The sequence below is a fragment of the Oreochromis niloticus genome, linkage group LG3 (genome assembly GCF_001858045.2).
Source record: "Oreochromis niloticus isolate F11D_XX linkage group LG3, O_niloticus_UMD_NMBU, whole genome shotgun sequence".
Taxonomy (NCBI): Eukaryota; Metazoa; Chordata; class Actinopteri; order Cichliformes; family Cichlidae; genus Oreochromis; species Oreochromis niloticus.
Window position 1 is genome coordinate 39481643 of NC_031967.2, and position 22134 is coordinate 39503776.

General features: G+C 40.5%; 2 protein-coding genes across 2 annotated transcripts; both read right to left on the reverse strand.

Annotated features, from left to right (window-relative positions):
- Positions 1-8194: 8194 nt before the first annotated feature.
- On the reverse strand, positions 8195-9954 carry LOC109199361 (uncharacterized). The gene is made up of 2 exons (XM_019354682.1): positions 9916-9954; positions 8195-9103 (listed from the first exon to the last, which is right to left on the reverse strand). Exons 1-2 carry the CDS (start codon positions 9934-9936, stop codon positions 8195-8197), a joined length of 930 nt encoding a protein of 309 aa, XP_019210227.1. The 5' UTR covers positions 9937-9954.
- Positions 9955-17341: 7387 nt separating this feature from the next.
- Positions 17342-21038, reverse strand: LOC100700926 (nuclear factor 7, ovary-like). Its single transcript, XM_019354690.2, has one exon. It carries the CDS (start codon positions 20819-20821, stop codon positions 19445-19447), a length of 1377 nt encoding a protein of 458 aa, XP_019210235.1. The 5' UTR covers positions 20822-21038; the 3' UTR covers positions 17342-19444.
- Between the last annotated feature and the right edge of the window lie 1096 nt (positions 21039-22134).

Below are 22134 nucleotides of genomic sequence, written 5' to 3' on the forward strand. Positions count from 1 at the left end.
TGAGATTATTTTTTTTGTCACATATTCAAAGTGCTAATAGATCTTATGATTTTAAAACCATAAATCAACTTTTTATGACACAGTTAGTCATAAAACTGCAGAATTGACAACATACACTGGAATTGAAAATAAACTTTGTTTAATGTCATTTAATTTTGTAATAATCAACACCAACCTTTGTTTTCTGGCCCTCCTCCCTCTCTGTCTGTTCCTGTGGACTCCTGTTCCTGTGGGATTATTTGCTCAAAAACAAGGAGCCACACTCCTCCCCTCTATATCTAAGTATTAATCAAATTGGTGTGCAAATAAAACCATGTGACAACAATGAAATAACAAATTAATAATTACTCTATCAATAAATTATTACAGTATTATAGGCCAACTACCTATACATACTTCACACACGAAACATTATGTTTATCTCTAATACCAGAGTGAGTAAGAGAAGTAAGAAGAGTTTATTTGATTCAAGAATGTATCAGCACCTGTGGTGCTGTTGTCCATTAGAATAGAATAGAATAGAATAGAATAGAATAGAATAGAATTCAACTTTATTGTCATTGCACATGTCACAGGTACAGGGCAACGAAATGCAGTTTGCATCCATCCAGAAAGTGCTTTAGTCGTGATATAGATATATTACAATATAAATTAGCAATAATAGAGATGTGTAAGTATATTACAGAAATGGGTCTATTATGGTATGTTATAATGTACACGGTGTGAAGTATGTTATGAATATTCTATAACTATAAGTATGTACAGGCTGTAGTGAGTACAAGCTATGTACAGGATATAAATATGAAATAAAAACTATACAGAAATCTGAGATATACAGTTATACAGAATGTGAACTATGTAAGTTATAAACAGTTGTGGTTTAAAAATTATCGTATGTACAGAATGATTATCTACACAGAACTATACAGTAGTGGTAAAGTGCTAGTGGTTGTGGGTGTGTGTATGTTCAGTCCATGAGTTTAAAGTGGGTCAGATGTCAGGAGGCAGAGTTCAGGAGTCTGACAGCTGTGGGGAAGAAGCTGTTCTGGTACCTGGTGGTCTTAGTCCGGAGGCTCCTGTAGCGCCTCCCAGAGGGCAGGAGGGTGAAGAGTCCATGTGATGGGTGACTGGGGTCTCTGATGATTTTCCCAGCCCTTTTCAGACACCGCTTCCTGTAGATGTCCTTTATGGCAGGAAGTGGTGCTCCGGCGATGCACTGGGCAGTTTTCACGACCCTCTGCAACGCCTTCCGGTCCGAGGCGGAGCAGTTCCCGTACCAGACTGTTATACAGTTGGTCAGGATGCTCTCGATGGTGCAGCGATAGAAGTTCACCAGGATGTCTGAGGACAGGTGGTTCTTCCTCAGAGTCCTCAAGAAGAAGAGGCGCTGGTGAGCCTTCTTGACCAGCTTGGAGCAGTTGGTCGTCCAGATGAGATCCTCGGAGATGTGGACTCCAAGGAACTTGAAGGATTAGGATGAGCACTGCATAAAATGAGGCGCAGACAATTTTCTGTGTGTATCCAAATTGAACAGCAGCATCACTGCAAGTTTATGTGTGCTGTTCTGTTATTAAAATCTCACCTGTGACTGCAGTTCAGGAATGATGTGTATAAAAATATTTGATAAGCATGGTAAACAAATGTGAAGTTATATTAATAACCTTTTTAAAAAGCTTCAAACAATAAGTTTTAATTAATCTGGAGAAGAGGTTTTCTCCTGGCAGCCCTTACAAATAAGCTATACTTAGTCAACCCTGTGCCCAGGCATCAAGTCTGAAATGTTGTTCTTGGATGTTTTTTGCATTTCCTCTGAGCACTTCATACTTGGGTGAATTTGGCAGGAATTCCACTCCTGGGAAGATTGTGGCATTGTGTTAACACACCTGAATGCTTCAGACCAGCAAACTGTTAGTCTATACTAAGTATATACTTTTTTTCTGCACGTAGTCCATTGGAAACTTTTAAAAATTTTGCTTTTTTTTGCATGACTATATTGCACTTCTAAATTTTGAAGCTGATCTATTACAATAAGTGATTATTTCAGCATTTGAGTAGACGTTTTGTAGAACTGAATGCTAATGGGGACTCTTTGTGTTGAAATAGACAGATATGTCTCTTACTTATGTGATGATTTGAGAGTTGAATGAATCAACAAAGGATGCAATGGCGGCAACATGCATAATACACAGTAATGCATCATTGCATTAAAGAAATGTAGAAGAATTTAATGCATATATGTGAACCAGCACTGGTTCATATGCATACACATATATTTGGTAAAGCAGGAAAGTTTTAACTTTGCTTTCCCACCTGGAAATAGCTGTGATGGGTCTCCTGTCAGCAGCATTACAGTAACTAAACACACCCTCAGATATTTCTGGTTAAACCTTAAAAACCTTTAAACCCAATAACTGAGAGCACATAGAGAAAATATGACGTTTGCTGATCAGGTAAATTATTAAGCGACTTTTAGAATATTAAAAAATACAAATAAAAAGATTATCATTATCATGTCTGTGAAGGTTCTCAGTCATCCAGGTCATCGTAGTCAAAGGAGTTTGCAAAGAAAAGCGTCTGGACTTCTTTAAGTTGCTTGAAGACGTTTCACCTCTCATCCGAGAAGCTTCTTCAGTTCTAAGGTCAAATGGCCGAGAGTCCCAGATTTAAACCCAGTGGGAGTATCCCCCCAAGGAGGGACAGAGGACCCCCTGGTGATCCTCTAATCACATGCGCCAAGGTGTGAAAGCGGGTGTGGTACCTAATCAGCCAGGGTTTCGGGTGAGCCCATTGTGAAACCTGGCCCCACCTTGTTATGTGAATTCCTGAGGTCAGATGGCCCAGGATGTGAGTGGGCGTTAAGGCGTCTGGGGAGGGAACTCAAAACTGGATTATAGATGGCAGACAGTTGGTGTCGTAAACCACCGCCTCTGTTCAAAGATGGTCGCTCACAGTGGACATAGATGGCCTCTTTCACTCCTCTTTCAAACCATCTGTCCTCTCTGTCCAATATGTGAACATTGGCATCCTCGAAAGAGTGACCTTTATCCTTAAGATGCAGGTGGACTGCTGAGTCTTGTCCTGTGGAGGTGGCTCTTCTATGTTGTGCCATGCGCTTGTGAAGTGGCTGTTTGGTCTCTCCAATGTAGAGGTCTGGGCATTCCTCGCTGCACTGTACAGCATACCAACTGTCTGCCATCTATAATCCAGTTTTGAGTTCCCTCCCCAGACGCCTTAACGCCCACTCACATCCTGGGCCATCTGACCTCAGGAATTCACATGACAAGGTGGGGCCAGGTTTCACAATGGGCTCACCCGAAACCCTGGCTGATTAGGTCCCACACCCGCTTTCACACCTTGGCGCATGTGATTAGAGGATCACCAGGGGGTCCTTTGTCCCTCCTTGGGGGGATACTCCCACTGGGTTTAAATCTGGGACTCTCGGCCATTTGACCTTAGAACTGAAGAAGCTTCTCGGATGAGAGGTGAAACGTCTTCAAGCAACTTAAAGAAGTCCAGACGCTTTTCTTTGCAAACTCCTTTGATTATCATTATCAGTTTTTTTATGTACTGAGAACCAGAGAAGGTCTGTCAATGCTGGAATAATATGTTAAGAAAAACTGTATGTGTAAAAGCACTGAATGCTGTGCATTGTTCATTGACTGGCTCATCCAAAACTGGATCCTGGCACCACAACCCACTCTTCTGTTATTGTAACAGGAAAGTTCAGTTTAACTGCTTCTAAAATTTGTAATTATCAACCACTTTAGGAGGTTTTTGATTGATGAATCAGAATGAGACCTTATCTGTTGGCTTCTGTCTCAGCAACAACAAAATAAAGAATTTACAAAATTATAAAACGGCCAATTACCTGCCTCTTTATTACATGAAAGGTCGTCTCAGGCATTGTATTAAACAAGTTGAGCAGACACATGAGTCACTACATGAGCAAAGCCCCCAAATGCATTGGAAATAACAACAGAGAACCAAGGAAACCTGCTCCTGGTTGATAGAGCAGCACACCATAGCCCAACCTGAGCACCGCCTGTACTGTCCATCAATCCATCTTCTTCCGCTTATCTGGGGCTGGGTCGTGGGGGCAGCAGCCCAAGTAGAGAAGCCCAGACCTCCCTCTCCCCAGCCACCTCCTCTAGCTTGTCCGGAGTAACACCAAGGCATTCCCATGCCAGCCGAGAGATATAATCACCATCCACACTGACCACAAGAAAACCTATGCCTCATTGCCTCACATGGATACTAGATTGCTTCGCACTGTATAAGGATAATGGTGCAACTGTGATATTTATCCAGAAAATGTGACTGTGGAAGAAAACACTGGAGTCCAAGTAAGTTACAGTCAAGTCTGGACTATATCGAGGTAAAGCACTGGCCCTGCTGCTGTTTGCATAGGCCTCAACCCTCTAAGCCCTGTTTTAGGAACAGGCTGAAAACCATTAAAACAGTTACACTGAAAATTTGGAGGGTTGTCGGTTGATTTACAGTCAGTCAAGGTGTTTAATTTTTAGACTTCTGTGTTGAATGATGCAGAGTGTTTTGCATGATGCAGGATTTTGTCCTGGACTTTTTGGGCTTTCCAGGTTTGAAGTCTAGTTCTCATATGTGATCTGACAAAAAACAGAGTAATAAAACACCTGAGATGCAGAATAGATTTTCGAATAACCTCCTGAAACATCACAGTTTGAAAAAAAAATGGCAGTTTAAAAATAAGAAGCACACAGTTGTTTCAAGAGACAGGAAAAACAAAATCTGATGTACTGTGACAACATTACTGTGATAAGACCAGCAGAACTGCAGCATATTGCAGTTTCAGCAGTTTCATTCTGAAACCTGCATAACAAAAAAAGTCACCTTTGTGTTTTTGTCATCTGCATTTTCACTTGTCTTCAGTCCAGTGTTCCTCCTTGTCTTACAAATGTAGAGGAGCAGAAAGAAAAGCTGCAGCATTTATGCGTGCTGCCATCTTGATTCACATTTAAATGGTCTCTGATTGTGTTTTTAAACTGGCAAAGAGTTTCCAGAGAAGATACTTTAGAGTGCACTGTAAACAGGTCAAGGTGGTTGGAGTGTAAAAACAGAAAGCAGTTCTTCTAACCCCTAAAAAAAAGACTTGAGCCAGTAGTGACTATTCACTGGAATTAAATAAGGCTGGGGCATGCCTACAAAATGAAATCACCATGACTCAAACCAGATAGAAAAGATAGCTTAAACCATTTTCCCCTTGCAAAACAATCAGAAATGGACATAATAGGTTTACATTGAGAACTTAAAGGCACAGTAGTTTTGAATGTATTGAGATGCTAATCAAACAACGAAAATAAATAGAAAAAAACCCCCTGTACTTTCCTGTTTCGTATGTTTTTGTGTGTACTCTAAAATTTTCATAGTTGTTAAAACTTTTAGTTTTTTTCACAGAGTCAAACAAGACTCAAATGTTCCCATTTTCCAGTCCAGTCCATTGTGGAGTGGAGAAGTCAATAATGAACATGAGGTCAGACACACTGAAAGAAATGTCAGTAAAGGTGAAACAACAATCAGATATGAAGACATGTTTAAAACATCAACTGCAAGAGACAAACCAATCAGAACAGTGCTGACAAAGGGAGTGGCTGGGATCGGGAAAACATTCCTGACACATAAGTTCACTCTGGACTGGGCTGAAGGCAAAGCTAACCAGGACATAAAGTTGATATTTCCATTCACATTCAGAGAGCTGAATGTGCTGAAAAATAAAAGGTTCAGCTTGGTTGGATTTGTTCATCACTTCTTTACTGAAACCAAAGAAGCAGGAATCTGTAACTTTGTAAACTTCAAAAGCTGTGTTCATCTTTGATGAGCATCGATTTCCTCTGAACTTCCGCAACACTGAGATGCTGATTAATGTTACAGACTCATGAATTTAATCACTGGGAATCTGCTTCCTTCTGCTCACTTGTGGATAACCACAAGACTCCAAATATTTAGACGCTGTCACAGAGGTCAGAGGGTTCAGTAACCCACAGAAGGAAGAGTACTTCAGAAAGAAATTCAGAGATGAGAAGCAGGCCGGCATCATAATCTCCCACATAAAGACGTCAGAAAGCCTCCACATCATGTGCCAGATCCCAGTCTTCTGCTGGATCACTGCTACAGCTCTGGAAAACCTGTTAAAAAGCAGTGAGGAAAGGGGATTTCCCAAGACCCTGACTGAGATGTACATCCATTTCCTGGTTGTTCAGACCAAAGTAAAGAATATTAAGTATGATGGAGGGGAAAGGACAGATCCTCACTGGACTCCAAAGAGTACGAAGATGATTAAAGCACTGGGGAAACTGGCGTTTGAGCAGCTGCAGAAGGGCAACCTGATCTTCTATGAATCAGACCTGACAGAGTGTGGCATTAATGTCAGAGAGGCCTCAGTGTACTCAGGAGTGTTCACACAGATCATTAAAGAAGAAAGAGGACTGTACCAAGAGACTGTGTTCTGCTTCATCCAACCGAGTGTTCAGGAGTTTCTGGCTGCTCTTCATGTCCATCTGACATTCACCAACTCTGGTATCAACCTGCTGGAAGAAGAAGAAATGGCCTCACTTCAGATCGAAGAGTCTTTGGCAATACACTTCTACCAGGGTGCTGTGGACAAGGCCTTACAGAGTCCAATGACCAGCTTTCTGTGTGGAGTTTGTATGCTCATGTCCATGTGTGCTGTGTCCAGGCACTCCTGCTTCCTCGCAGTCCAACAGCATCATAGGTTAACTGGTGATATTAACTTGGCTGTAGGTGTTCATCTGTCTCTCTGTGAAAAATTGGCACCCTTAACCCATTACAGCCCAACTCTCAAAATATTTATCCGTTATTGTTACATCATATAGTCATTACTCAACTGATAATTTTGACTTTATATTTAAAATCAGTCCTTGTTTTCAAGTTTCTGCACTGGATGAATGTGAAAACTATTGAATACAAATAAGTATCAAGTCTTTTTCTGCATTTTTCAGTCATCCATGAAATTTTGAAATTTAAGCCGATTAAAATGGTTTAAAAAGAACAGAAGCCTTATGAGCATTTTGTTTTCGTGTTTTCTCTCTTTGTGCCTCTCTTCTGTTGACTCATCATGTATCTAAATGTTCTGTGCTGGTTATATAACACAGCAATCCCACTCCACCTCTATATGCCTCCCTAAATTTGCATTTGCAAATGTGTGAATGTCAAACTGACAAATGAAAATAAATACATGCATAAATAAGCTTGATAACGTATTAACTGTTACATACACTTTAATGAATATAAATACAAACAAACCTTTATTTGTCACATACACAATCAGAGTACAACATGTGAAACGCTTGTGTGCGAGCTCCGGACAGGCTGCAGACGTAGCCGCGCCATTCCGAGACTTGTGTTTTTTTAAGCATGGGGAGGTCTAGCCAGGACCCTTACTGGATGCCGGGTGGGAATCAAACTTGAAATCCCGCTCCAAGGGTGTGTAGTCTTACCACTACACTATCCAGCTGGTACAAACATGCACACACGGAGCATCAATTTGGCATACAGAGTACAGAGTAATTAATACAGAATTTCCATGCTGAATTGTACTTGTTTCAGTATTATTTCTATACTTAAGTATTTACTATTGAACACACAAGCGGTAACTTTTATTATGCTGTTCAATTATATTCAGTTTTATTCATATAGTACCAAATCACAACAACAGTCACTTCATGAGACTTTATACTATACAGTAAATAACCTACAATACAGAAAAAGCCCAAACAATCAGACAACCCCCTATGACCAAGCACTAATATGCTAAACAACCACTGTTGTTGAGAAAGCGATTAACAGTTTTTTATTGTTTTTTTAAAAACTACTTGTAAAGCAAACTCTGATATTTCTTCCACATTAATATTTTATCATTCTATTACAATTATAGTGATATATAGTGTATCCTAAACAAACACAGGGAGTAGGCCAGAAGGACAGATTTATGATAAATCTAAATAGAATGTATTTATGTATGTTTGTATGTATGTATGTATTTATTTATTCATAAAGATAAATAAAAGAAGATTCTCTTATTCTCAAAATGATCAACAATATTTTTTTTTTCTTAATGTTAGCCTAATACTCCTTTGTACATCTTGTACTGGTCTTTATTTGTGTGATCCAGAAAATGTTTTCAAAATTGTGCTCTTTAACTTCATTCCATGTTTTTCTTGAAGCACACAAATTTACCCTTTCTGTATAGAAACAGCAGAGGCAACAAGAGGTTGCTGGGAATATTAAACCAGGAACCCCATGACATTAAAATACATCCATTAAGTCCTCCTGTAATATACACTACAGACCAATTCAGATCCCAAAGAGATTTCAATGCCAGTATTCCCAGTATGGTCACAATGGTGTAAAATGCTCTCTTCTTTGATTGGTCAACCCTGTCTCTGTTCCTGCTCTCTTCTCTTGGACCTGGATGAATTAAGACACAGAGAACAGAAAGGCTGCAGAAGGAGGAGACGGTTAAAGACAATGTCACGAGACATATATTCACAATGGCGAGGATGATATCGTCTATCATTATGAAACCTGTTAATGCAAAGCAAAGCAGCCAAACACAGCCTATGCTGATATTCCTGATTCTGACCCCTCTTTCTTTCCTTAAGCTCCGATAAGTGATGGGATGAACAGCAGCCATGTAGTGCTCCACACAAGTCAGCATGTGAAAGAAAATTTGTCCAAAGCAGGAGAAAGAGTAAAAAATCATTGACAAGGATAACATGTTTAAATTATTCATGACGATACCACAATAGGTGAAGACACACGCTAAGACAGCAAACAGGTCCATGATGATGATGTTGTAGGTGAAGCAGTCAGAGTGACTCAGTACTTCCATGAAGGTGGAGCCTTTTTTCCTCCACTCTTGGAGACCATGTTGGAGGATGAGGATGCAGATTGGGAGGACGAGGAAGATGGTGGTGATGTTAAATGCACGATAGATGTAGGAGCTCGGTTTAGAGATGAGACAGACTACATATAAAGAGATGGAGGTGTTGATGGGGGAAAGGTGCAGATCCAAAGAGGACTGAGAGGAGAATGATGAGTTTGGTGACATCTGGAAAAAACAAAATAATTGCACTCTTAGAATTTTGGGAAATTTGACTACTCTGACACATTTAACAAAAAAAAGAAATCCAAACAAAGAGAATTAGTTATCGACTTTTTATTTCATTCAATTCAATATATGGGTAGATTTTATTTTTCCTTCACAAAATGTATTTAATGAAGTAGAGTATCAATGGCCCAGCACAAACTGAGACAGTGACAAACTGGCAAAAACAGTTGAGGAATGGAAAACATGCATCACACACACACACACACACACACACACAATACAAAAAATGCAAGATGTGTCTCATTGGGCTTGATCCACCTGCTGCAGTTTATTTTGTCCGTTCATTAGGACAAACAATGTAAAGTATTTAAATAATGTGCAGCTTATTTATGTTCCTTTGTTTCAGAACAATAAATAAATAAATTAAACAAATAACATAATATTCCTTTTTATGAAGCTTAGTTAGTTTTTCCATGTCATTAGTCCCTCTTAATTAACAAGCTAATCCTCATTGACCCCACAAGCAGCTACAAAAAGAAAGTTATAGCTTGCCTTCAAGAGCTTGAAAAGGACAAAATCATTGACCGCCTCACATATCACCGCCTTTACCCAGGGGATGCCATACCCTGCATTTATGGACTTCTTAAGATCCACAAAGAAGGGGTCCCACTCAGACCCATAGTCAGTAGCATAAACTCAGCCACTTACAACATTTCGAAACACCTTGCTACCATCCTTGCACATCTTGTGGGGAACACCCCACACCACATCAAGAACTCCACCGACTTCACCGACAAGGTCCAGAAACTTACCCTGGATCCAGATGAAACCATGGTGTCCTTTGATGTAGTCTCTCTCTTCACGGAGGCAGTGGAGACTGTCAGAAAACGACTACAAGAAGACAGCTCCTTGGAAGACAGGACCAACCTCACACCCGATCAGATCTGCACACTGTTAGACCTCTGCCTCACCACTACATATTTCAAATACAAAGAGGGCTTCTACAGACAAAAACATGGCTGCGCCATGGGCTCCCCCGTGTCACCTATCGTAGCCAACCTTTACATGGAAGAAGTGGAAAGAAAGGCTCTTGGCTCTTTTAAAGAGAGAGTACCCAGCCACTGGTACAGATATGTAGACGACACCTGGGTCAAAATCAAGACACAAGAAGTGGAATCCTTCACTGCGCACATTAACGCCGTGGATAAAAACATCAAGTTCACCAGGGAAGACACAAAGGATAACTGTTTGCCTTTCCTGGACTGCGCGGTGCACATTGAAGAGAATGGCAACCTCAACATCGAAGTTTACCGGAAGCTCATACACACGGACCAGTACCTCCTCTTTGACTCCCATCACCCTCTGGACAGTGTTGGGAAGGTTACTTTTAAAATGTATTCCATTACAGAATACTGAATACATGCCCCAAAATGTATTCTGTAACGTATTCCGTTATGTTACTCAATGAGAGTAACGTATTCTGAATACTTTGGATTACTTAATATATTATCATGCTGTTTACAACTACATGAATGTACTATTGCTGTGTGATTTATTACTGATACTGAAGGTCCGCGGCTCCGAACAGTAGTAAAGGGACCTCTGACTAATATGTCGGGTTCGTGTCGGGCTCGTAGCCGAAAACTAGCTTTACTTTGTTGTCTGGGTCAACTTTGCTTGCCAGAGACAGAGAGAGGCGTTGAAAGGCTGCTCCAACGGAACTTATTTTTTCCGGAGGAAAACACGAACACAGTGTACAGTTGAGTCTTAATAGCTTACTTACAAATGGGCTCGTCAGGCACTCTTCTTGGCTGCAGTGGTTATTATTATATTTACATGCTTCCAGCTCCCGTTTTTGCTCCGTGACAGCTCGGACTTTTCTTTTTTCTCCCTCCCTCGCTCACAGACACATAACGGGTATGGTAGTCCATTCTCCCTGCAGCACAGACTACACTACCCATGAGGCTACATTCTTTAGGGCTATACCTGTAGCATTCTGCCTTTTAGCTTAGCACAACAACAACAACAAAAAGGCGCTCTCTCTCACCCAGGAAACACACAGAGAGAGCCCGCGTCACCTTTTAACCATGGCAACCGTAACGCTGCCGCCTGGAACAACAGAACAACAGGACAAACAAAATCCAAACAGTCCTGACCCGCGACAATATGAAACAAGAAAATAGAGGTATAATCCCTTTATTTCAGCAAAGTAACTGTATTCTTTTTTTTTTTTTCTATAGGAAAGGGAGAAAGAAAGAGAGGAAGGAAAAGAAAAACAGAAGGGAAAAGGGACAGTGAGAAAGGGCACTTACAAAGACAAAGAGAAAGAAAAAAAAATCTCCTGGATCACCTGTTGAGAGAAAAAGGAGAAGACAAGCAAAAAAACAAACAAAAAAACAAAAAAAAAACAAAGCAACATACTAAACACAACACCATCACGTTAATCTAGCTAAGTGTGAACAGCAGTAAATACTAAATATTGAAAGTTGTTGTGCAGCACGCAGGACAGACAGCGCACAATGTGAGTAGTAACAGTAACTGTATTCTGAATATCACCTTTTTAAACGGTAACTGTAACGGAATACAGTTATTTTGTATTTTAAATACGCAAAGGTGGGACATGTATTCCGTTACTCCCCAACACTGCTTCTGGAAGTCAAACTTGGAGTAATTAGGACCCTACACCACCGGGCAGAACATGTTCCCTTTAAGCCTGAAGGGAAAAAAGAAGGAACACACACGTAAAGGAAGCACTCAAAACATGCGGTTATCCTAATTGGGCGTTTATAAAGTCAGCAAAGAGCCACAGAAAAGAAGATCAGACACCAGCGAGGGAGGATAAGAAAGACAGACGTAACAATGTTGTCATCCCCTATGTAGCCGGTGTATCAGAGAAACTCAGGAGAGTTTTCTCCAAGCACGACATCCCAGTGTACTTCAGACCCAGCAGCACACTCAGACACAAACTGGTTCACCCAAAAGACAAAACTCCAAAACACAGACTGAACAACGTGGTGTATGCTGTACAGTGCAGCGAGGAATGCCCGGACCTCTACATTGGAGAGACCAAACAGCCACTTCACAAGCGCATGGCACAACATAGAAGAGCCACCTCCACAGGACAAGACTCAGCAGTCCACCTGCATCTTAAGGATAAAGGTCACTCTTTCGAGGATGCCAACGTTCACATTTTGGACAGAGAGGACAGATGGTTTGAAAGAGGAGTGAAAGAGGCCATCTATGTCCACTGTGAGCGACCATCTTTGAACAGAGGCGGTGGCTTAAGACAGCAACTGTCTGCCATCTATAATCCAGTTCTGAGATCCCTTCGCAGACGCCTTAACGCCCACTCACATCCTGGGCCATTTGACCTCAGGAAATCACATGATAGGGTGGGGCCAGGTTTCACAATGAGCTCACCCGAAACGCTGGCTTATTGTGACCCACACCCGTTTTCACACCTTTGCTCACGTGATTAGGTAGAGGATCATCAGGGGGTCCTTTGTCCCTCTTTGGGGGGATACTCCCACTGGGTTTAAATCTGGGACTCGCTGCCATTTGACCTTAGAACTGAAGAAGCTTCTCGGATGAGAGGTGAAACGTCTTCAAGCAACTTAAAGAAGTCCAGACGCTTTTCTTTCCAAGCTCCTTAGACTATGATGACCTGGATGACTGAGAACCTTCACAGACATCTATTAGAGTAGGTCTTCACTACGTTGGCACAAGTCTCCTGAGGGATTTTGGCCCATTCCTCCATTGCAAATTGTTCTAGCTGGTCCAAATTGTGTGGTTTCTGAGCATGGACATCCACTTTGAGCACTCGCCACAGGTTCTCAATGGGATTGAGGTCTGGGCTCTGTGCGGGCAACACCAAGACCTTGGTTTTGATATCCTTGAAAAACTGTTGAACTAATTTTGATGTACATTTGGGTAATTGTCTTGTTGGAAGACCCAGCGATGACCTAAGCCTAGACTACGAGCAGATTTCTGCACATTCTTCCTCAGAATGTCAACATAATTTTCTTTTTTCATAAAGCCATGCACTCGAACAAGGTTCCCTGTGCCTGAGGCTGCAAAACAGCCCCACAGCTTGATGCTCCCACCACCATGTGGCAACTGTGTTCCTAGGGTTGAAGACCTGTCCCATTCTTCGCCAAACATAAGCAACATCCATGTGCTCAAACAGTTCCAGTTTAGTCTCATCAGACCAAAGCACAGACTTCCAAAACTCATCTTTACATTTCAAATGTTCACGGGCAAACCTCAGTCGGGCTGTGATGTGTCGCTCTTTGAGTAAAGGGGTTGCCGTGAAGCCCACCATAGTGAAGAGCCCTCACAACTGTGTTCCTTGAAACATCAACTCCAGAAGAGGCCAGGTCAGCAACAATTATCTTGGCAGATGTCCGGGGTTCCTTGCTGACATCTCTGACTATTTTCCTCTCTAGAGTTCTTGAAATATTGCGCTTATGGCCACAGCCAGGTTTGTCTCCTTGTTCTTGGGAATGATGCAAGCAGTTGTAGACACTGAGAATCACTTGGAAACGGCAGTGTAGCCTTTACTTTGAGCCTCTACTATCTTCTTTCTGAGCTCCAGACTGATTTCCTTTGTCTTTAGTATGGTGAGTAACAGTACTCCCTCTCATGTGTTAAAGAGCCCTGTTCCTTGGAGACTTTTTATGCTGATTGGGTGTTGTTTGGAAGCCAATTGATTGTACAGGTGTGGGTTCAAAGCTGATTGGTTAATTAGTGTAGGTGTGTTTTGAAAGCAAACATTCATATGGGACTAATATTTTTGACCACCTCATATTTCACTGTATTTGATATAAGGCAAAACTAAAAATGTATTTTATATGACAAAATGCACCAAAACCTAGTAAATAGCACTGGTGAATGTTTGATTATATCAAGTTTCATCAATGTCGCAAAGTTTGGGAAGAAGTTTAGAAATTTTTTTATTTTTTTTATTGTTTATTTTATTTTATTTTCACTTGCTACACACGGGACAGACATGACTGGGAGAAAGAAAGAGGGGAAAAAACAGCGGGTAACAGGAATGGTGATAAAGGGCACAATACAAAAACCAACAAAACAAACAAACAAAAAATACATATATCAATCACCTGGATCACCTGTTGAGAACGATAAAAGAGAAAACAAGCAGAAAAAAAGAGCAATATAATAAACAACATCATTACGATGATCTATGGGAATATAACAGTAAATACTAAATATTAAACATTATTGTGCAGCACGTAAGATCAACAGCGCACAGTGTGCTTTGAGGTAGGAGCCAAAAAGGGTGTAGTTTGTGTCTGTGAGCACCCGTGTGTACACCTGTGAGCATGAACGCGCTTGTTTTTAACAGGTTCCTTCATGTAATGATCTGCTAGAGGGTGTGGGGGGCAGCAGCCCCGTCCTCCAGGGCATGAAGCAGGTATGGAGGAGATCAAGACTCCAGACATCCAGAGGCCCCAATGTCATTTAATTTTATAAAAATCAAAGTAACACCAACCTTATGATTCTCTTCTCTTCTCTTCTCTTCTCTGTTGACTCCTGTTCATGTAATTATTTGCTCAAAACATATTAGAGCTGCACTCCAACTTACTCTATCTCTCCAAGTATAATTCAAATAAAGTTTATTTGCATTCAAATAAAACCATGTGACAATGATGAATTAACAGATTATGAATCGCTTTATAAATAAACTATTCTCCACAGCTGTTTTATATGTAAGCTGTGGAGTGTGGCCAAGCTGGCCAGAGTGCCATAGCCCCAAAACCTATATGTACTCCATAGACAGAACTTTATGTTAATCTGTAATACTAGACTGAGTAATGTTCTACATTTATTTGATTCAAGAATGTATCTGCACATGCAGTGCTGCTGTCCATTAGGATGAACACTGCAAAAAATTCAAATGATGTGCTGACAATTTTTTATGTGTATCCAAATCAAACAGCTTCATCAGCCGTGTGGTTTGTGAGTGTTTATGTGTGTAGTTTTGCTTTTCTAAATCACACCTGTGACTACAAACAAAAACACATTTGATCAGCATGGCAAACAAATGTAAGGCTACATTAATAACCTATTATTTTCTTGTAAAAGGACAAAAGCAAGAATCAGGGAGAGAAAGTGATAACAAGCAGGGATGAAAAATTTCTCACTGCATCAGAAACAGGTAAACACTGATATGGATCAGCCTTCTCCACGAGCACAGAGGACAGACCCACACCACCAATATCATTAATATCCCACAGCTTCACCTCCACTCACCTCTTACCCTAACACACACACACACACACACACACACACACACACACACACACACACACACGCAGAGGTGGGAAGTAATGAAGTATTAATACTTTTTAGTCACTAGATAATCACTAGAACTTTCAGATACTGTTTAGTATAAAGTAAGTACAGTACAAGCAGTGCTGTCAGTGTAGAGAATGGAAATCAGCCACCATAGCTCATGAAACATCTGGTGACATCTGGTTGAATTCAGGTGTATAAACCCACAAAGAGCAGCCTGTCAGCTGACCACAGCCTGTACATTAAGAAAATTTATTGGAGCTCTCAATAGAAATTATTGAGTTGTGGGTTTTTTTTTCCCACACCAAGCCATTAAAACTGATTTTAGGTTTCCCCACCTGCTGAATCCACTTTAACCCTGACTGTACATATTTTAGCCAAAGTCACACCCTACAGTGTAGCTAATAGAAAATAGAACTTTTCAAAAATTTCCTTCTTTTTCTCATCTTTTTCACTTTTACTTCAACAAGGAATTCAAATGAGTACTTCAGCTTTTAGTGGAGTAAAACCTGAAGAACAGATTCGATCATTATCTGTACTTCTATTTGAGTGGATCTTCACACAGGCTTTCAATAGTCACAAGTAAAAACATTGCTTTAATCTTAAAGTATGTCCTCTACCATTAAATGCAAATGGAGCATTGCTTCATATTTTACTGGATTTCATTAATCTCCAGATACAGATTTCTTTTTTTAATCTCTTATTAGATGTAAGTCCACTGTATAACCACTGTTTATCCATTTCTAATACTGAGAGTGTTGAAGTCAGTGAGTCATCTAGAAATGTGCATTTGAACATATGTGGACAGACTTAAAACATTGCTGCTCGATGTTGTTTGTTTCATTTCCTTAAGCATAAAATCCATGTTTGTCTGTCAGATAACAGAAAGAAGAGGACAATGCTCATCTTTCAGTAAGGCAACATACACTCATTGGCTAACTACATGCAATTATGCTTCATGCCCAGAGGCGCTCCACCCAGCAGGCTGGTGTCTTTCTGCTTTGGTTTTTGGTTGGTTTGTAGTTTTTTTCTAATTGCAGTCACATGCTGGTTACAGTTTAGCACATAGTACTTTTTGGTTCTCCTTTTCCTAAATCTATACTTAATAAATGAACTTGGTACAATTATATGTGTGACTCTCTCTTCTTTGTTATGTCTTGTACAAGTCAGGCATCACAGGCCGGGCTTCTGCAGCTGCTGCTGTGGCTGATGAATATGTTTTGATGCATTCTAAGGAGCAAGCACTTGGTAAGATTCAGAGGAGGGCATGAGAGGGAGAATTTTAGGTTCAGGCCTAATAGACCTCCATGGGGTCTCTCATGTGTTTTCTCAAAGTGCTGTGAGTCATGTTCCTGATACGAATGAAAAGGTTGATCCTGCTAAAATCTGTCACACTTGTAAGAACGAGGGACACTGGAAAGGGGAATGTAGCAATAAAAGACCTGACGACCACAGTTTTGGAGGTTAGTGAGAGCTTTAAAAAAACAACAACAACAAAAAAAAGACAAATCATTCTGCGCAGCACACATCGCTCTATCGTCAGGTCCCGGCATCCTGGTGAAATAGGGAGGGCATGACCAGGTGATGGAGAACAGCTGTGTGGGTCAGCCTCCCCTGACGCCACACCTTGAGCCCACCGCTCCTTCATTCACCTGTAGCTGAGCCACAAACCACACCCTGCCACGGTGCAATAAGCAAGTCTACTTGCAAATTCATAGACCGCTGTGTTCATGTGAAGTCAACAGGGTTTGTGTCGGCAGTACATACTTCTGCCTTGACTGATACAATTAATCATCTTCCAGGCACTAAGTGCTTGTACTGTTGAGATGTATATTGTTTCAGAAGGGTTTGTATCTTTGGATGGCCCTGCTTGGAATAAGGATGGAGTCATTTAATGCAGCAAAAATCAGAGAACAACTGACACAATGGGAGGTGCTGTTTTATTCTCTCCTTGAAAGCACAGATGGCCTCTATTGAGACAAGTTGATGAATTTACAGCACAATAATAGAACAGTTAATATTAATTTATACACACATGTACATATGTGTAAAAAAAAATGTGCAATTGAAAACAATAACTTCTGTAGAGCCCAGCACAAATTAATCTGAATCCCAGTTGCCTGGTGACATCCTTTTCACTCAGTCACATATTGTTAATACACATCCAGAAATTACGTGCAAAACTAAATCACATCACATGTCTATGCTGGTCTGGACATTCTTCACTTTGTTAGGTTGAATCAGATCCACAAAGGACAGAACAAACAAGGCAGTCTGATGGTTTCAGAGCTGCTCTGTCCCATAAATGATCTCTGATCAGCTGCTGCCATCATGTGGCCACAGTTGATTACTGTCTCTAAAAATCTGTCTCATTTTTCTGTTTTCCAGTCACGCTGAGAAGACAGCAGCATATCCTTGGCTCTTTAGACATGTTTATTATGTTCTGATGTTCCTGTCATCCTAAATGGAAACAAACTACAGATAAGTGTGTTTAGCCCAATTAGTTTTTCTCAGTACAGCAGCTGGATTTTTTAGAAACAAGGATCTTTTCATCATGATTGTTAATGTTTGTTTTCAAAAAGTTTAATGAATCTTAAACATAATTCTAAAGTTAAAACACAGAATTAATCATGTTAACAATGCATTGCTTTTTGATATATTGTAATCCAGTATTCACAAATGTTAAAGGATGCACAAATATAGTATTTCAAAAATATAAACGCAAACAAATGATTTTCAAAAATCCTGTTGTCTATTGAAATGTTATGACAAACCAACACTATATAAAACAATAACAGTACTGAAATTATGACATGAGAACATTAAAATAAAGCTACATTAGAACATTACACAGAAACAATAATCAAAGTTTATATTGGACACAGTTTATATAACATAATGCATCATTGTAATAAACATTATTTCTTCTCCAGTGTAATTTCAACACATTTCATTTCCATTTTTATACTTTACTTCCATTATCAAGGTTATAAATGTAATTTTGTCCCACACACACTCTCTTCCCACTGGCTGTCTTTTTATATACAGCACAAATTATTTACAACTCTTGTGATTTTAGAAATACTGTTTTCGTGCTCTGATTTACAATCAGTTCCACCATAAATAACTATTACAGTAAATTACTGTTTTCAAAGAAATACTTGTTCTCATTTTTGGCAATGGAAGTCTCCTTTCTGCTACAAATCTAATTTGATGATAATGTTAACTGAAGTGAGAAAACAGCATTTGAAATAATCAACTCAGTGATCTCATTTGCAAACACTGATTAAAATGAACAGAGGGTAATATCCATCAGCCACACAGTCCATGCTACTGCACATCTGATTCACAGATCAGTTCACTGCAGTGCACAATGTGCTGCTTTATACTGACCTCCTTGTAATTTTTTAAAACCTCTCTTACTGAAGTTGGACCAGAGCAGACAACAGTAAAGCTGTAGCTTCAAAACTTAAAAAAAAATATATACATATATATTTATATATATAATCATTTCAACACCTGGATAATTGAGCATGCATCATAATATTTGTTTTTAGTATCATTTAAGACGAGTTTATTTCTGTTATCGAGTTTTCTACAACCTCCAACTCCTCATTAAACTTATTAACTGAGGCTATAGCTGCATATGTAAGTCATCAGCAAAATGAGCATTTGGAGCCCTTTTAATACGAAATTTCTAATAAAAAGTGCTCTAAATAGCTACCTTTAGATGCTCCTCACATTACGTTTTCAAAAAACTGCCAATAAAATAAACAGTGTGCTGCTGGTTGGTCAGATAGCTTTCTAACGTCTGACATCATCACAGATTAAAAACTTGATAGCTTTGGGGTCATTCAATAAGAAACAGTGAAATGATTTTCCAGGTGAAAAAGTGGAGAGCAGAAACAAAGAAAGAGTGAGAACAGTGTGAGTAATAAAGAGCTTTGGAACAATAAGGCAGCAGGAGGACAGCTGCAGTTTAACAGGTTTGTAACAACATTAGAAATGAAATTATAATGAATTAATTTACACTGACACTGACACCTTTAAAGGCAGAACCTTCAATTTACCAACCACAGTATTAATGAATGGAAACATCCTGTCAGTGAAAGTGTCTGTGAAGGTGTGTATGTGTGTGTTAGTATCAGGATCAGAGAACGACAGCTTTCCTCTGTTACAGTCCAGATTCACTCTGATCCTCTGAAACTTCTTCTGTACTGAGAAAGCAGTGCCTGGAGCTGATGGTGAATATGTGAAATATTTACCTTTATAGAACCTTAATCTCCATAATTCAGACATTTCATCTCCCTTACATCCCTCAGACTCTGCAAACACACCCAGGTTCCACCATGTACTGTACCCAACCTCAACATCCCAGCTGTGAGTCCCTGAGTCAAAGCCTTCAGAGCCCAGGACAGAGTAGAACCGATCAAACCTCTCTGGATTATCAGGAAGCTGTTGTTCATCTCCTCGTCTCACACTGGTCAGATCCTCAGACAAGATGAGTTCTGGATGAGCAGTGTTTGGGTCCAGAATGAGAGGAGTGTAGGAGACCATGTCCTTCATGTTGTTCCAGATGTTGAAGGTCAGATTGCCCAGGTGTTTGGCCTGGTTTATCAGAGCTCGTGAGGGCAGCTGTGGATCATCCAGCAGGGGGCAGCACTGGACTCTTTCCACTGCAGCCTTGTAGTTGTGCAGGAATGAGACGTCTTCAGCTCTCAGCTCCTCCTCTGTGGCTCTGACTGTGTCTGAAAGAGCAGCTATCTCTCTGCTCAGAGCCTCCATCTTCTCCTTCATCATCCCACTCTTCTGCTCCTCTTCCTCCCTCAGTGCAGCCAGCCTGTCCTCCTCTTCCTCTGCTAGAAACTGGTGAAGCTTCTTAAACTGCCTCTTAATCTGACTCTCTGTGCGTCGGGCCTGGACATTAATGTGTTTTGCTATTTGATCAAACTTCACTTGAAGTTCTGCACAAACCTTCAACTTCTTCTTTAAGGACTCCAGAGTTTCCTGAAGTTCCTTCCTGTGTTGTTGTGCAGCTTCATCGATGGGTCTGAAACTGTGGTTTGTGCGTTTTTCTGAGTCTCTGCAGATGAGACACACTGGCTGCTGATGGTCCAGACAGAAGAGTTTGAGTTTGTGAGAGTGCAGACTGCAGAGAGCCTCTGAAGCTGTCTGATCTCTCTCCTGTAAGAACGACTCACACAGGTTCTTTAAAGCCAGGTTTACAAATGGTTCATTCCCTGAGGATCTTTTACAAACTGGACACTCGTGTGTTGTTCTCTCACTCCACCAACTCTTCAGACAGTCTTTACAGAAGCTGTGGCTACATGACAGAATAACAGGATCTCTGAAGACCTCCTGACACACCGGACAGCAGAGATCGTCCTCTGATCTGGAAGCCATTGAGTCTGTGAGTGAAGCTGAAAACAGCAGACAGGAGTTTTTCTCAAACTCACATTCAGTGTGTGGAGCGTCAGCAGCTTTAAGCAGCAGTGTGGGAGTTTTCCAGTTTTCTCTCCTGTAGCTGGACTCACTCTGTGGAAGCTGCTAGTTGGATCTGAACGCAGTTTGATCGTCTGTGCGTCTCTCTTTACTGAGGAAAAATAACATCCTGTTTCCTGGTTTGCGTCACGTGAGTCATGTGAGGGGCGGAGTCTCAATAAAGGCTGTCGCTTCACTCATAAACAAGGGTGGTTTTCATTTCAGAGATCAGAGCCTGCCAGCATTTTTTTTCTTTGGCTCCACTTCACCTGCAAAGATTACAACGTGAAAACTTTTATAAATCCTAGAAAATAAAGTCAGTTATGCTGCAGAAACTTCACGTTCAAAAGGGACATTTTTCTGGTGGTTTAGCAGATTCGTTAACAGTGGGATTGGAATGGAGGAAAAGACACACAGGTGATGTGTTTAGTGGTTAGAACACCAGTCCTTGGCTCATTAATCATAAATACTGTGGACTCTCCTCATTTCTCAGGCTCTCTTTCAGCTTTTAGGAGACCTGATGAACTTCAGTTTGCGCTCATATAGTGGGAGTTATTTAACTATTAAACTATAACACTGATGTTTGAAATTTGAGTTTAACTAAATGTTTTTTTCTATGGAAAATTTCACACTTCCTTTGAATATTTCACAGTAAAAGCCTTGGAACAGCATTCCAATTCCATATTTTAATAGAGCTCTGGCTCTTTTAAAATCTTGATTCCTGTAAATACAATCTATGAACTGGTCTCTACTCTCTGGATTCATTATGGCACAGAACAATAAACCATCAGAGGCTTCCCCCCCTCATACACCCACAATTTATTTACAACCCGAAGTGAACAGCTGACCAGATCCCACTCTGTTGGCACCACACCATGAAGTCCTTCATCAAACTATGTGTGCTTCCTGGGAAGCAGACATAGGATCTTCTTTTTAGCAAAGGACAGCAGCTCTTCTTTCTGGGTGTCCTCTGTCAGGTTGAAGGCTGTAGCGACAACTTCCTTTAAGAAAGCTGCTGAGAAGCAAAGTTGAGCTCTTTCCTGTGACATGAGGTCCCGAGTCCACTTGCCTTTAAAGGGGTGCTGATTGTATTTCAGCAAAAATGAATGTCAGAAAACATTAAATTTTCATCAGCCAGTCATGCAAGAGTGACCAGAAAAACAAAGAAAATATCTGAGCCCTACTTACCCTTTTTTTTTTTACGGCACCTGTGAAGTAACCAGGTGTGTAAGGTG

Bases quoted from the DNA above. Each gene is read 5' to 3' on its own strand.
- LOC100700926 (XM_019354690.2), bottom strand. From the start codon at position 20,821: ATGGCTTCCAGATCAGAGGACGATCTCTGCTGTCCGGTGTGTCAGGAG.
- LOC109199361 (XM_019354682.1), bottom strand. From the start codon at position 9,936: ATGGTTTCATCTGGATCCAGG. The intron at 9,104-9,915 runs GTAAGTTTCTGG...TGTTTTTTCCAG, and splicing joins TGGTTTCATCTGGATCCAGG to ATGTCACCAAACTCATCATT.